Below are 11,656 nucleotides of genomic sequence, written 5' to 3'. Positions count from 1 at the left end.
CCTCCTGCACATCTCCCACTGGGGATGTGCCCGCAACCCAGGTACATGCCCTTGACCGGAATCGAACCTGGGACCCTTCAGTCCGCAGGCCGATGCTCTATCCACTGAGCCAAACCGGTTACGGCCGGCACTATCTCTTTGGAATCAGCAAGCAACATCCTGAGGCCTTCTTGGACCTCAGCTCTTTGCAAAACAGTGCGTAACCTGACTCCTTTCCCCATCTTTGAGGACTTCTGAAGCTGTTTCTCGTCCCTCTTTAGACCATTATCTCATTGTTTGTATATATTTTTTTATTGATTTGCAGGCGTTCCTTACATATTGTGGCTAATGATCAGTGTTAGTTACATGTGTTGCGAATATCTTCTCACAACTCGTGGCTCCTGTTTTCATTTTGTTTACGGTCTCTGCTGATGTCCTACTTGCTCTGCAGTCTTTTCTTTTATGGTTCGTATTTGTTGTATCCTAAGACATCTTTCTCTACAATACCACCATAAAAAGGGATGAGAAAGTTCTTGACATACTCCTTTGGAATCACCTCCCAAGGTAAGAAAATTGTGTGATCAATATGCCGTCATTTGTATTAAAAAGTGGGAAGAGGCCCTGACTGGTTTGGCTCAGTGGATAGAGCGTCGGCCTGTGGACTGAAGGGTCCCAGGTTCGATTCCGGTCAGGGGCATGTACCTTGGTTGCGGGCACATCCCCAATGGAGAGTGTGCAGGAGGCAGCTGATCGATGTCTCTCTCTCATTGATGTTTCTAACTCCCTATCCTTCTCCCTTTCTCCCTGTAAAAAATTAATAAAAATATATTTTAAAAAATAAATAAATAAAATAAAAAGTGGGAAGAGGTCCTGATCTGTTTGGCTCAGTGGATAGAGCGTTGGCCTGTGGACTGCAGGGTCCTGGGTTCGATTCCGATCAAGGGCATGTACCTTGGTTGCGGGCACATCCCCAGTAGGAGGTGTGCAGGAGGCAGCTGACTGATGTTTCTCTCCCATCAATGTTTCTAACTCTCTATCCCTCTCCCTTCCTCTCTGTAAAAAATCAATAAAATATATTAAAAAAAAAAAGTGGGAAGAGGAAGAAAGTGTGTGTGTGTGTGTGTGTGTGTGTGTGTGTGTGTTCATCATAATTTATCTCTGGAAAGATAACAAGAAATTGGTTATAAAAGTTAATGGTTGGGGGATAAAGGTTCCGGGGCACAGTTATTTTTTATCCTCACCCGAAGATATGTTTTTATTCATATTAGGAAGACAGGAAGGGAGAGGGAAAGAGAGAGAAAGAGAAAAACATCAGTGTGAGGGAGAAACGTTGAATGGTTGCTTCTTGATTGATTGGTATACGCCTCCACTGGGGATTGATTGAAACCAAAACCTAGGTATGTGCCCTGACCAGGAACTGAACCCAAGACCGTTCAGCTCACGGGATGATTCTCCAACCAACTGAGCCACGTGGGCCAGGGCAAGGGGCGCTGTTTTTTTCACTGTATCCACTTTCATAACTTTTGAACTTTGAAACCATGGAATAAATTACCTTTCAAAAACTGAACTAATTAAGATTATTTTTAATACAACAATCTTTCATAAAACTCTTTGCCCATGTTTCCCTCTCAACATTTTTTTAAAAATATATTTTATTGATTTTTTACAGAGAGGAAGGGAGAGGGATAGCTCAGCTGGCTAGAAACATCGATGAGAGAGAAACATCCATCAGCTGCCTCCTGCACACCCCCTACTGGGGATGTGCCCGCAACCAAGGTACATGCCCTTGACCGGAATCGAACCCGGGACCCTTCAGTCCACAGGCTGACGCTCTATCCACTGAGCCAAACCGGTTAGGGCCCTCTCAACATTTAAAAATATATATTTTTTTTATTGATTTCAGAGAGAGGAAGGGAGAGGGAGAGAGAGATAGAAACATCAATGATGAGATAGAAACACCAATTGGCTGCCTCCTGCGCATCCCCTACCGGGGATCGAGCCTGCAACCCCTACATGTGCCCTGACCAGGAATCGAACCGCCAACTTCTCAGTGCATGGGTCGGCATTCAACTACTGAGCCACATCGACTGGGCTCCTTTCAATATGTTGTTTTGTACCATGAGGTCTTCGGTCCCCTGGAGATGACTTTTGTGTGTGGTGTAAGGTAGAGCTTCCGTCTCCCACCCCATGTGTATAACCCACATCCTTCCCCCATGATCCGAAGGGTGACTTCTGTCACCCAGCACCTCTCCCTGGGGCGGTCCTGGCCAGGGAGCTCAGCTGGCTAGAGCATCGTCCTGATACGCCAAGGTTGACAATGCAAATAGCTACTTTGGTTATACAAAAACCTGAGGACCTGCTGGGCCTGGAGCAGGCGCTCCGCCACCCTTTCAGCAGCTTCCCTGTTGGGGGGCTTTCTCAGGTCCCTCCCTGTCCCCCACTTAATCACTGGGGTTCCTGGGAAGCCCAGTTCCGGCAACGCCCGTGTTGTGGTCCAGGGGTGGCCAAGGCTCAATCCAGCCTCAGAATACGCTTCTTTGACAGCCACACGTTAAAAACAAATTCTTAAGAAAACAGTAAAACAGCAGAAGACTTCACGTTATAAAAATCCCAGCCCTGGCCGGGTAGCACACCGAGGCTTCAGGTTCAATCTCTGATCAGAATCAACCAGTGAATGCATACACACGTGGAACAACAAAATTCTCTCTAAAAAATCAATAAATAAAAAATTAAAGCAAATTCTACGTTGTTAATGTCTCTCTTTTTTTTAAATATATTTTATTGATTTTTTACAGAGAGGAAGGGAGTGGGATAGAGAGTTAGAAACATCGATGAGAGAGAAACATCGATCAGCTGCCTCCTGCACACCTCCTACTGGGGATGTGCCCGCAACCAAGGTACATGCCCTTGACCAGAATCGAACCTGGGACCCTTCAGTCTGCAGGCTGACGCTGTATCCACTGAGCCAAACCGGTTAGGGCAGTCTCTCTTTTTTTTTTAATGTATTTTTATTGATTTCAGAGAGGAAGGGAGAAGGAGAGAGAGAAACATCAATGATGAGAGAGAATCATTGACCGGCTGCCTCCTGCACACCTCCTACTGGGGGTCGAGCCCGCAACCCAGGCATGTGCCCTTGACTGGAATCGAACCCTGGACCCTTCAGTCTGCAGGCTGAGGCTCTGAGCCAAGCCGGCGAGGGCTCAATGTCTCTTGAAAAGTCAGAAGATATAGCCACGCTGGGCGCACATTTGCACACGGACAGGCAGCTGCGGTGAGGGAAGCAGCAGGTGGGCTCCACCTCACAGGCCCACCACCTGCCGCGGGCTCAGGGGTGCTGGGTGGCGCACCTGCCTTCTCCCTCCCAGCAGCCAGCAGCCTCGCTTCCCACAGTCCCTGAGAAGATGGACGCATCGGAAAAGGAATTGCCCTGAGCTCCCATCACCCCACCCGCCTGGGTGCCCACCACACTGCCTTCCCCTTCATTCTTAGGAAGGAGCCAGCAGCTCCTCGTGTCCCTGGGGCACCCCTCCCCCTCCCCCTCCCCCTCTCCGGCCCTTCCGTCCACCACGTTTTCCCGGATCTTCGGGGTTTCCCCCACGTCTATGGCACCATTCCCATCAGCATAAAAATGCTGCGATATTGTCCATTTCAAACAAAAACACCTCCTTGCTCCCACACCCCACGCCAGCTGCTGCCCTGTCTCTGCCTTTTCCCAGGGGCTTATGGGGGCTGGCGCCCCATTCCTCGCCCCCGTTTCTGCAGAAGCCCCTCTGATCGGTTTCCCCCTCACCACTCCACCAGCCCTGCTGGGACCTTGCTGACCACCCTCTTAGGAAATCCAGTGGCCAAAGGGTTAGCTGGGCCCCCAACCAGGGATCGATCCCAAAACCCAGGCATGTATCCTGACCAGGAGTTGAACCCGAAACCTTTCAGTGCGTGGGACAATGCCCAACCCACTGAGCCACACCGGCCAGAGCCAGAACTTCATTCCTCTTTGTGGCTGACGAGTAATTCCATTGCGTGGCTCTCGCCGATCTTATTTATCCACCATCAGTGAATGGGTGTCCTTTCTGGCCATTGCGACTGGTACTGCTATGAACATTCACATGTCAGGTTTTTGTGTGAAGACAAGTTTTTGTTTCCTTGGGCTCACATAGCGATTCTGTGCATAAATTTTATTCCTCTTGGCTAAGCAAGTAGAAGTGGGATTGCTGAGTCATAGAGGGAGTGTAATGTTTAACTTCATAAGAACCTGCCAGACTGTTTTGCGGGAGAGGCTGCACCATTTTTGCACGCCCCCCCTGCGACAGGAGAAGTCGGGGGGGGGGGGGGGGGTGTCCCACCCCCAGTCACACGGGTAGTTAAAGGAGCCGTTCTAACAGAGCTCGGCGACCTCAACAGCAGTGAAGGTGCGAACACTCTCTTCCTGAGCTCTGCACCAGGCTGCTCCTTCTGTGTCATTGTCTGAGGCCTCCTCTTTCGCCCCCACTCAGCCACCATCTCAGCTGACCTCACGGTGAGGGAAAGAGAGAAACATCAATAATGAGAGAGAATCATTGATTGTCTGCCTCCTGCACGACCCCTACTGGGGATCGAGCCCTTGACTTGATTGAACCCAGGACCCTTCAGTCCACAGGCCGGTGCTCTATCCACTGAGCCAAACGAGGGAGGGCATTATTGCTGTTTCTATCTCTCCCTCTCCCTTCCTCTCTGAAATCAATTAAAAAAAAAATATATATATATATATATATATACATACATATATATATACATATATATATATACACACATATACATACACACACACACACACACACACACACACACACACACACACACTAGAGGCCCGGTGCATAGATTTGTGCACTGGTAGGGGGCATGGCCTGTGGGGATCAGCCTACTGTGGGAGCATGCTGAGCAGCTGTGGACCCACCCTCTGAGCAGCTGCTAAATGAGGAAATTAGTCTGAGCTGATATTTTGGGGTAATGTCTTGGGTACCGGGTGTTCTGTGTCCTGGGGGAACCTGGCAGAGAGCTTTGCACCCCAAAGCCACTCGGTGAATGTCCTTGATGTGTGATGCCAGGCCGGAGACACCATCGGGGGTGTTCAGGGCAGCCGTGCTCCAGGATCCTCAGCCATCAGGACAGCCTCCCCGGGGGGTCCACAGTCACGTCCCCTCTTGCCATCCGCCTATGCCAGCTCCCTGTGCTCTTTCTAGAACACACCTTAGAGGGCCTGCATCAGCTGGTGGGGTCAGGCCAGTGTCTGGATTGTCTCAGATATTTGATAGGTGCAGAGACTTGGCCTCACCCTGGGCCTGCTAGCGGCTGCTCCCCTGGGTCAGTGCACCTCATAGTGACTGGTCGACTGGTCGTTCTGGTCATTCCACCGTTCAGTCGCTGGGGATATATATATATATATATATATATATATATATATATATATAGGCTTTTATATATATACTAGAGACCCGGTGCACGAAATTCGTGCATGGCGGGGCAGGGGAGTCCCTCAGCCCAGCCTGCACTCTCTCACAATCCAGAACCCCTCAGGGGATGTCCGACTGCTGGTTTAGGCCCGATCCCACAGGACATCCCTCCCGCAATCCAGGACCACTGGCTCCTAACTGCTCACCTGCCTGCCTGATCACCCCTGACCCCTCTGCCTGCCTGATAGCCCCTAACCACCTCTGCCTCGGCCCCCACCACCGCTTCATTGGGAAGGACGTCCGGAATGACGTCTGGAAGGTCGTTTGGCTGTCCAGTCTAATTAGCATATTATGCTATATATATATATATATATGTATATATATATATACACACACACACACACACACACACATATATATACATATATATGTGTACGTGTGTGTGTGTGTGTGTGTGTGTGTGTAAAATCCTTCCTGTGACTCTTGTCTTACACAGTAAACCCAGTGTTCTCACCACAGCTGATCTGGCCTGTGTGTCCTGTCTTCTTCCTGCTCCCTCCAGCCCCACTATTTTCTGAACACATCGCCTCCTCTCTCCCTTTTGCTCACTCTGTTCCAACCACGCTGGCCTCCTTGCATGTGCTGCCTCAGGGCCTTTGCACTTGCTGTTCCCTCTGCTTGGGACACTCTTCCTCTAAACTTCCCATGGTTCATTTTCTCCCTCCCTTAGTTTCAGTTCAGCGTCACCTCCTCCAGAGAGGCCTCCCGACCACCCATAGAACACCGTGGCCTCTGCCAGGCTTCCCGCCCCCTCACTCTGCTTTGCCTCCACGGCCCTCTTACTTCCTGTCATACTGGATACGGACTTGCTTCTGCACTGCCCCTCCTCCTCAGGACAACGTGCGCTCCCTGAGGGCAGGGATCTGTCCTGCTCACTGCTGTATCCCCTGGCACTACCACAGTGCCGGCATATGGCAGGTGCCTCAGAAACACTCGTTAAATACACAAATATGCAAACGCTCTCTGCATCCTTCCCTCTCTGAGCCCCGGATCCCCATGTCCAAAGGCCTCCTGATTGCCTTTCCTGGCGGACCGATGGCTCACACTCACTTGAGTCGATTGATGGTGGTCCCCCAAAAAGATATGCCCAGGAGCCCTGGCCGGTGTGGCTCAGTGGATAGAGCGTCGGCCTGTGGACTTAAGGGTCCCGGGTTCGATGCTGGTCAGGGGCAAGTACCTCGGTTTTAGGCTTCTCCCCAGCCTGGGCCCTGGTCAGGGCTCGCGCAGGAGGCAACCAATCGATGTGTTTCTCTCACATCGGTATTTCTCTCTGTCTTTCCCTCTCTCTTCCACTCTCTAAAAATCAATGGAGAAATAGCCTCGGGTGAAGATTAAAAAAAAAAAAAAAAGACATGTCCAGGTGAACATGATTTTATTTGGAAAAGAAGTTTTGCAGATGCCATGAAGTTAAGTATGTTGAGATGAGATCATGCTAGATTACCCTGGTGGGCCCTAGGTCCAAGGACAGTGTCCCTGTTGGAGACAGAAGAGGAGATGCATAGAGGAAATGGCCAGAGACGGGAGCGGTGCACCACGAGCCCAGGAACATGGGAGTCACCAGCAGCTGGAAGAAGCCTTGGAGGGAGCACGGCCCTGCCCACACCTTGATTTCAGACTCCGGCCTCCAGGCCTGGAGGGAATCCATTTCTTCTGTCCTAAGCCACCCAGTGTGTGGTCGTTTGTTACAGCAGCCACAGGAAACTGATACAGTTCCCGTGCCCTAAGGACCTCAGCATATTCCTCCACCTGCTCCTTCCCGGGCCCATCCGGGTGAGCTCACCTCCCACCCCATCACCTGGCTGCAGACCCCAGCCTCAGCCTGGACGCCTCCCCCGCCGCCGTGACCCGCCACAAGTGGTCGGTCTCAAAGCCCTGTTGCTTTAAGCCACGAAGTTTGTGGGCATTTGTACAGCAGCCATAAGAAACCAATACACTGTCACAGTGATCGTCTCTGTAAAGGACTCCCCCTCCCAGCCTCCGTTCCCGTGTGTCATGATCATCAGAGCTAGCACTCCTTGTCCCCCTCTGCAGACACCTCCAGTGCCTCCGACCGGCCGTGCACACAGCAGGCGCCTAATGTCTGCCGAGTGAATGCGTGCTCACTATCCTAAACTCTCCCATGAGTGACTCATTCAATTCCCAAGCGCACCCTGTGAGATAGAAACTATTATCGATCCATTTTCCAGATGAAGAAACTGAGGCAGGCAGGAGAGGTGCAGTGACTTACCCAAAGGTCTCCCAGCAGGTATGTGGTGGAGCTGGGAGACTGAGGGAGGCCGAGTCACATTCATAAGAGCTACCAGGACGACTGGTATAGTTCTCAGCTTGCCAAGGGCGCCCGTCACAGATGCAGCCAGCCGCCATCACTGCTCTCAGCGGGCACGGGGAGCGGAGCACTGCCACCAGAGGGCACCAGGCACACAGGGGTGTTTTCTCATCACAAGGGCCGGAAGGCCACTTGCTGGCATTTGGTGGAGGGGCCGACAGCCTGGCCATGCCCGGGACAGACTCCCACATGAAGAATTGTCCTCCCCGGGGCCAGCAGTGCCACTGCGGGAACCACTGAACACTGGGCCCAGCGCCTGCCCTTGAAACAACCATCCAAACTAGTGGTTAAAATAAAACAAGGATTCCGCAGCCGCCTGCCTGGGCTCAAAAGTAGCCAGAAGAGCCCAGCCGGCGTGGCTCAGTGGTTGAGCATCGACCTGTGAACCAGGAGGTCATGGTTTGATTCCCAGTCAGGGCACAGGCCCAGGTTATGGGCTCGATCCCCAGTGTGGCGTGTGCAGGAGACAGCTGATCAATGATTCTCATCATTGATGTTTCTGTCTTTCTCTCCCTTCCTCTCTCTGAAATCAATAAACACATATTTTTTTAAAAAATGCTTTAAAAAAAAAAAACAGCCCTACCCGGTGTGGCTCAGTGGATAGAGCATCGGCCTGTGGACGAAGGGTCCCGGGATCGATTCCGGTCAAGGGCACATACCTTCATTGCAGGATCCTCCCCGGCCTGGGCCCTGATCAGGGTGCCTGCAGGAGGCAACCCATCGATGTTTCTCTCACATCGATGTTTCTTTCCCTCTCTTCCACACTCTCTGCAAATCAATGAAAAAAACAAAAAACTAGCTCGGAACAAACCTGGCTCGGCCACTGACCAGCTCTGTGACCTCAGGCGAGTCTTTGAACCTTCCTGAGCGCGTCTGAAAAATGAGGGAGCATCTCTCCCTCGTAGCTGAGGAGTAAAGTACCACGTGTCAACGCCTAGAGCGACGCCTGGGAGGTACTCAGTGCTGTAAGTGTTCGCTGTGAACATTAGTATCTGAGTAGCACGTGCCCGGGTCTAAACCTGTCACCCCTTCCAGTCCGGGGTCCCTGTGGCAGGGGCAGGTGTGAACGTGCCTCTCGGTACAAGGAGCGTTTGCTGACCGACTAACCAGGGAGTCCCGAGTGCCCTGGCTCCCAGGGAAGACAGACACGGGGCCAGGAGGGGACCACAGGTTTATTGGGGGCTCCACACACGCACTCACGGTGTCACACGACAACGGCACGGTTACTCAATACACACGAGGTGGCCTCCGCCCGCAGCTGGGGCCCAGAGGCAGTGGGGTGCAGTCTCCTCCCTTGCGGCCCAGACCCAGCTGGGTGCGTCCTCCTGGGCAGCCGAGGGAGGGGCTCCGGGGCGGGCCCCGGGCCTGGAACGGGGAAGCGAGCAGGCAAGTCCATGGGAGGCCGGGGCGCAGGGGCCGCCGCTCACTCCAGGGACTGGAGCATCAGCAGCTGTTTCAGCACCTTCGTCTGGCTGGTCTCGCGGATCTCGCCGGCCAGGAACATCTCGTCCACGACTGTGTAAACCTGAGTGGAGGGAGGTGATGAGAGAGCCGGTGTGAGGGAAGGGGCCCGGATGCTGGTCCCGACCTGGGAGCTGGGGGCTCCGAGGCCTGAGAGCTGAGAAATGGGCACCAGCAGAGGCATGGAGGTGCCAACAGGGGTTACGGCCCACCCCCTCCCCTGCCTGTGGCCCCCACGGCCGCGATGTCACCAGGAGCCCACCTTGTAAAAATTGAACACCAGGTCCAGTTCACAGACGTTGTGGAAATATTCGTTTAGGACCTGGGAGAGGGAGAGAGACGGTGAGAGATGGGCAGGGAGAGAGACACACAGAGACAGGAACAGAGGTCATCAGACAGAGATGGCAAAAGAGACCGAGTGGGAGGGAGAGGGAGACAGAGAGGAAGAGGAAGAGAAACAAGAGCGAAGATCAGATGATGACAGAATGACATGGCAAAACGACAGACAGACTGAGGGAGAGGGAGAAAGGAATGGGGAAAGTGACGTGTGGGCACGGAGACAGACGGCTGCATAAAGGCGACAGTGGGCTGCAGCAGAAACAAGGACCAAAGAAAAGGGGAAAAGGCCATGGCTGGTTTGGCTCAGTGGATAGAGCGTTGGCCTGTGGACTGAAGGGTCCCGGGTTTGATTCCCGTCAGGGGCACATGCTCGGGATATAGGCTTGGTCCCCAGTGGGGGGCGTGCAGGAGGCAGCTGGTCGATGGTTCTGTCTCATCATTGATGTTTCTATCTCTCTCTCCCCTCCTCTCTGAAATCAATAAAAATATGTTACAAAAAAGGAGAGAACACAAAAAGCAGGGAGGTGGGTAGAGAAAGAGGCGGCTGTGGTAGAGGAGGGTCTGCGCAGCGGGACCAGGGACGGTCCCCGTACTGGAGGCCACCGGGGGCCCAGCCCGCCCCCAGGCGCTCACCTCCACGAAGTTGTGGATGGCCTCCAGGTAGGCCAGGTTGTTGTCGTTGACGTCCACGCAGATGCAGAAGTAGAGGCCGGCGTAGCGTCGGTAAATGATCTTGAAGTTCCGGAACTGCGGGCAGAGAGACGGTCAGGGACAGGGTACCCCAGAACCCAACGTGCTGGGCAGAATGGGCCAGAACATCTCCTCCTTTCTCTCACGCCCCCTGAGGCCCTGCTCTGTGCCTGGCCCTGTGCTGGGGACACCGTGATGTCGGACATGGGCCTGGCCCTCCCCTCCTGGCTCCCAGTGCAGTGCTGAGAGATCCATCCTCAGACATCCCCAGAGAGGGCAGGGCTGGGCTGCAGGAGCTGAGAGGGGGCAGCTAACCCAGCCTTGGCGCCCAGAGGGCTTCCTGGAGGAGGGGGCGCCAGACCTGAGGTCTGAAGGATGAGCAGGAGTGAATGGGCAGGAGTGTTCCAGGCAGAGGGAACAGCCTGTAGAAAGGCCCAGAGCCCAGCAGGAGCCAGGCAGGTCCCACAGCACCCTCCCCACCTTTCCGTGGCTCCCCAATGCCTCTGGAGAGGCAGAGTCCTTCGCCTGGACGACTCATTCATTCATCCACAGACCCTGGCTGAGCACCGACGCGGGGCAGGCTCTGCCGGGCAGCAGTCACCACTTGTAACCAAGCCTTGCTCCTACCTGAACTGTCACGGAAAGATTACTCCAGCAGCACACACAACCAGGCGTAAGTGCGCACGGACGGGGACACAGGCGCTAATTGTATGTGTAAGATGGAGAAACAGGCAGGTACAGACACAGAGATGCGTCCTGGGTTGCAAAGCACAAAGCCACCAGCCAACAGCTGAAACCCCAATCCCAGGCCTGGCAGGCGTCTGGCGCCACCTGGCGGCAGCTTCGAAGGCCAACGTTAGCCCTGGGTGTTTATTCTTCCCCAGCTCATCCTTTGGTTAGTTTCTGACCTCATTACAGTGCTGCCCGCACATAACCCACCGAATAACAAGCATGTGTCAGGGTGCGTACTCCACTTTTCTTTCTTTAAAAAATTTTAATTGATTTTTAGAGAGAGAGGAAGGGAGAGGGAGAGACAAAAGTATGGACGTGAGCCCTAACCGGTGTGGCTCAGTGGATGGAGCATAGGCCTGCGGACTGAAGGGTCCCAGGTTCGATTCCAGTCAAGGGCATGTACCTTGGTTGCGGGCACATCCCCAGTAGGGGGTGTGCAGGAGGCAGCTGATGGATGTTTCTCTCTCATCGATGTTTCTAACTCTCTACCCCTCTCCCTTCCTCTCTGTAAAAAATCAATAAAAACATTTTTAAAAAGCATGGACGTGAGAGAGAAACACACGCCCCACCCGGACTGAGCCTGCCACTGGAAACGAGCCCTGACAAGGGCGTCAAACGGGACCTTTCGGGGCCTGGGAAG

At 53.3% G+C, this 11,656-nt stretch overlaps 1 protein-coding gene across 1 annotated transcript in view; it reads right to left on the bottom strand.

The window, feature by feature from the left end:
• Positions 1 to 8,948: 8,948 nt before the first annotated feature.
• Positions 8,949 to 11,656, bottom strand: part of AP2S1 (adaptor related protein complex 2 sigma 1 subunit) — a 10,563-nt gene continuing 7,855 nt past the window's right edge. The window contains exons 2-4 of the mRNA XM_023746870.1: positions 10,228 to 10,341; positions 9,518 to 9,577; positions 8,949 to 9,319 (exon numbers count right to left, since the gene is read on the bottom strand). Coding sequence (XP_023602638.1) covers positions 9,218 to 9,319; positions 9,518 to 9,577; positions 10,228 to 10,341 — 276 coding nt within the window. The 3' untranslated portion in view covers positions 8,949 to 9,217. The remainder of the gene's footprint in view (positions 9,320 to 9,517; positions 9,578 to 10,227; positions 10,342 to 11,656) is intronic.

This window comes from Myotis lucifugus, unplaced genomic scaffold, assembly GCF_000147115.1.
Source record: "Myotis lucifugus unplaced genomic scaffold, Myoluc2.0 scaffold_750, whole genome shotgun sequence".
Lineage (NCBI taxonomy): Eukaryota > Metazoa > Chordata > Mammalia > Chiroptera > Vespertilionidae > Myotis > Myotis lucifugus.
The sequence above is the reverse complement of the archived record's forward strand: the minus strand, read 5'-3'. Positions and strand labels throughout refer to the sequence as shown.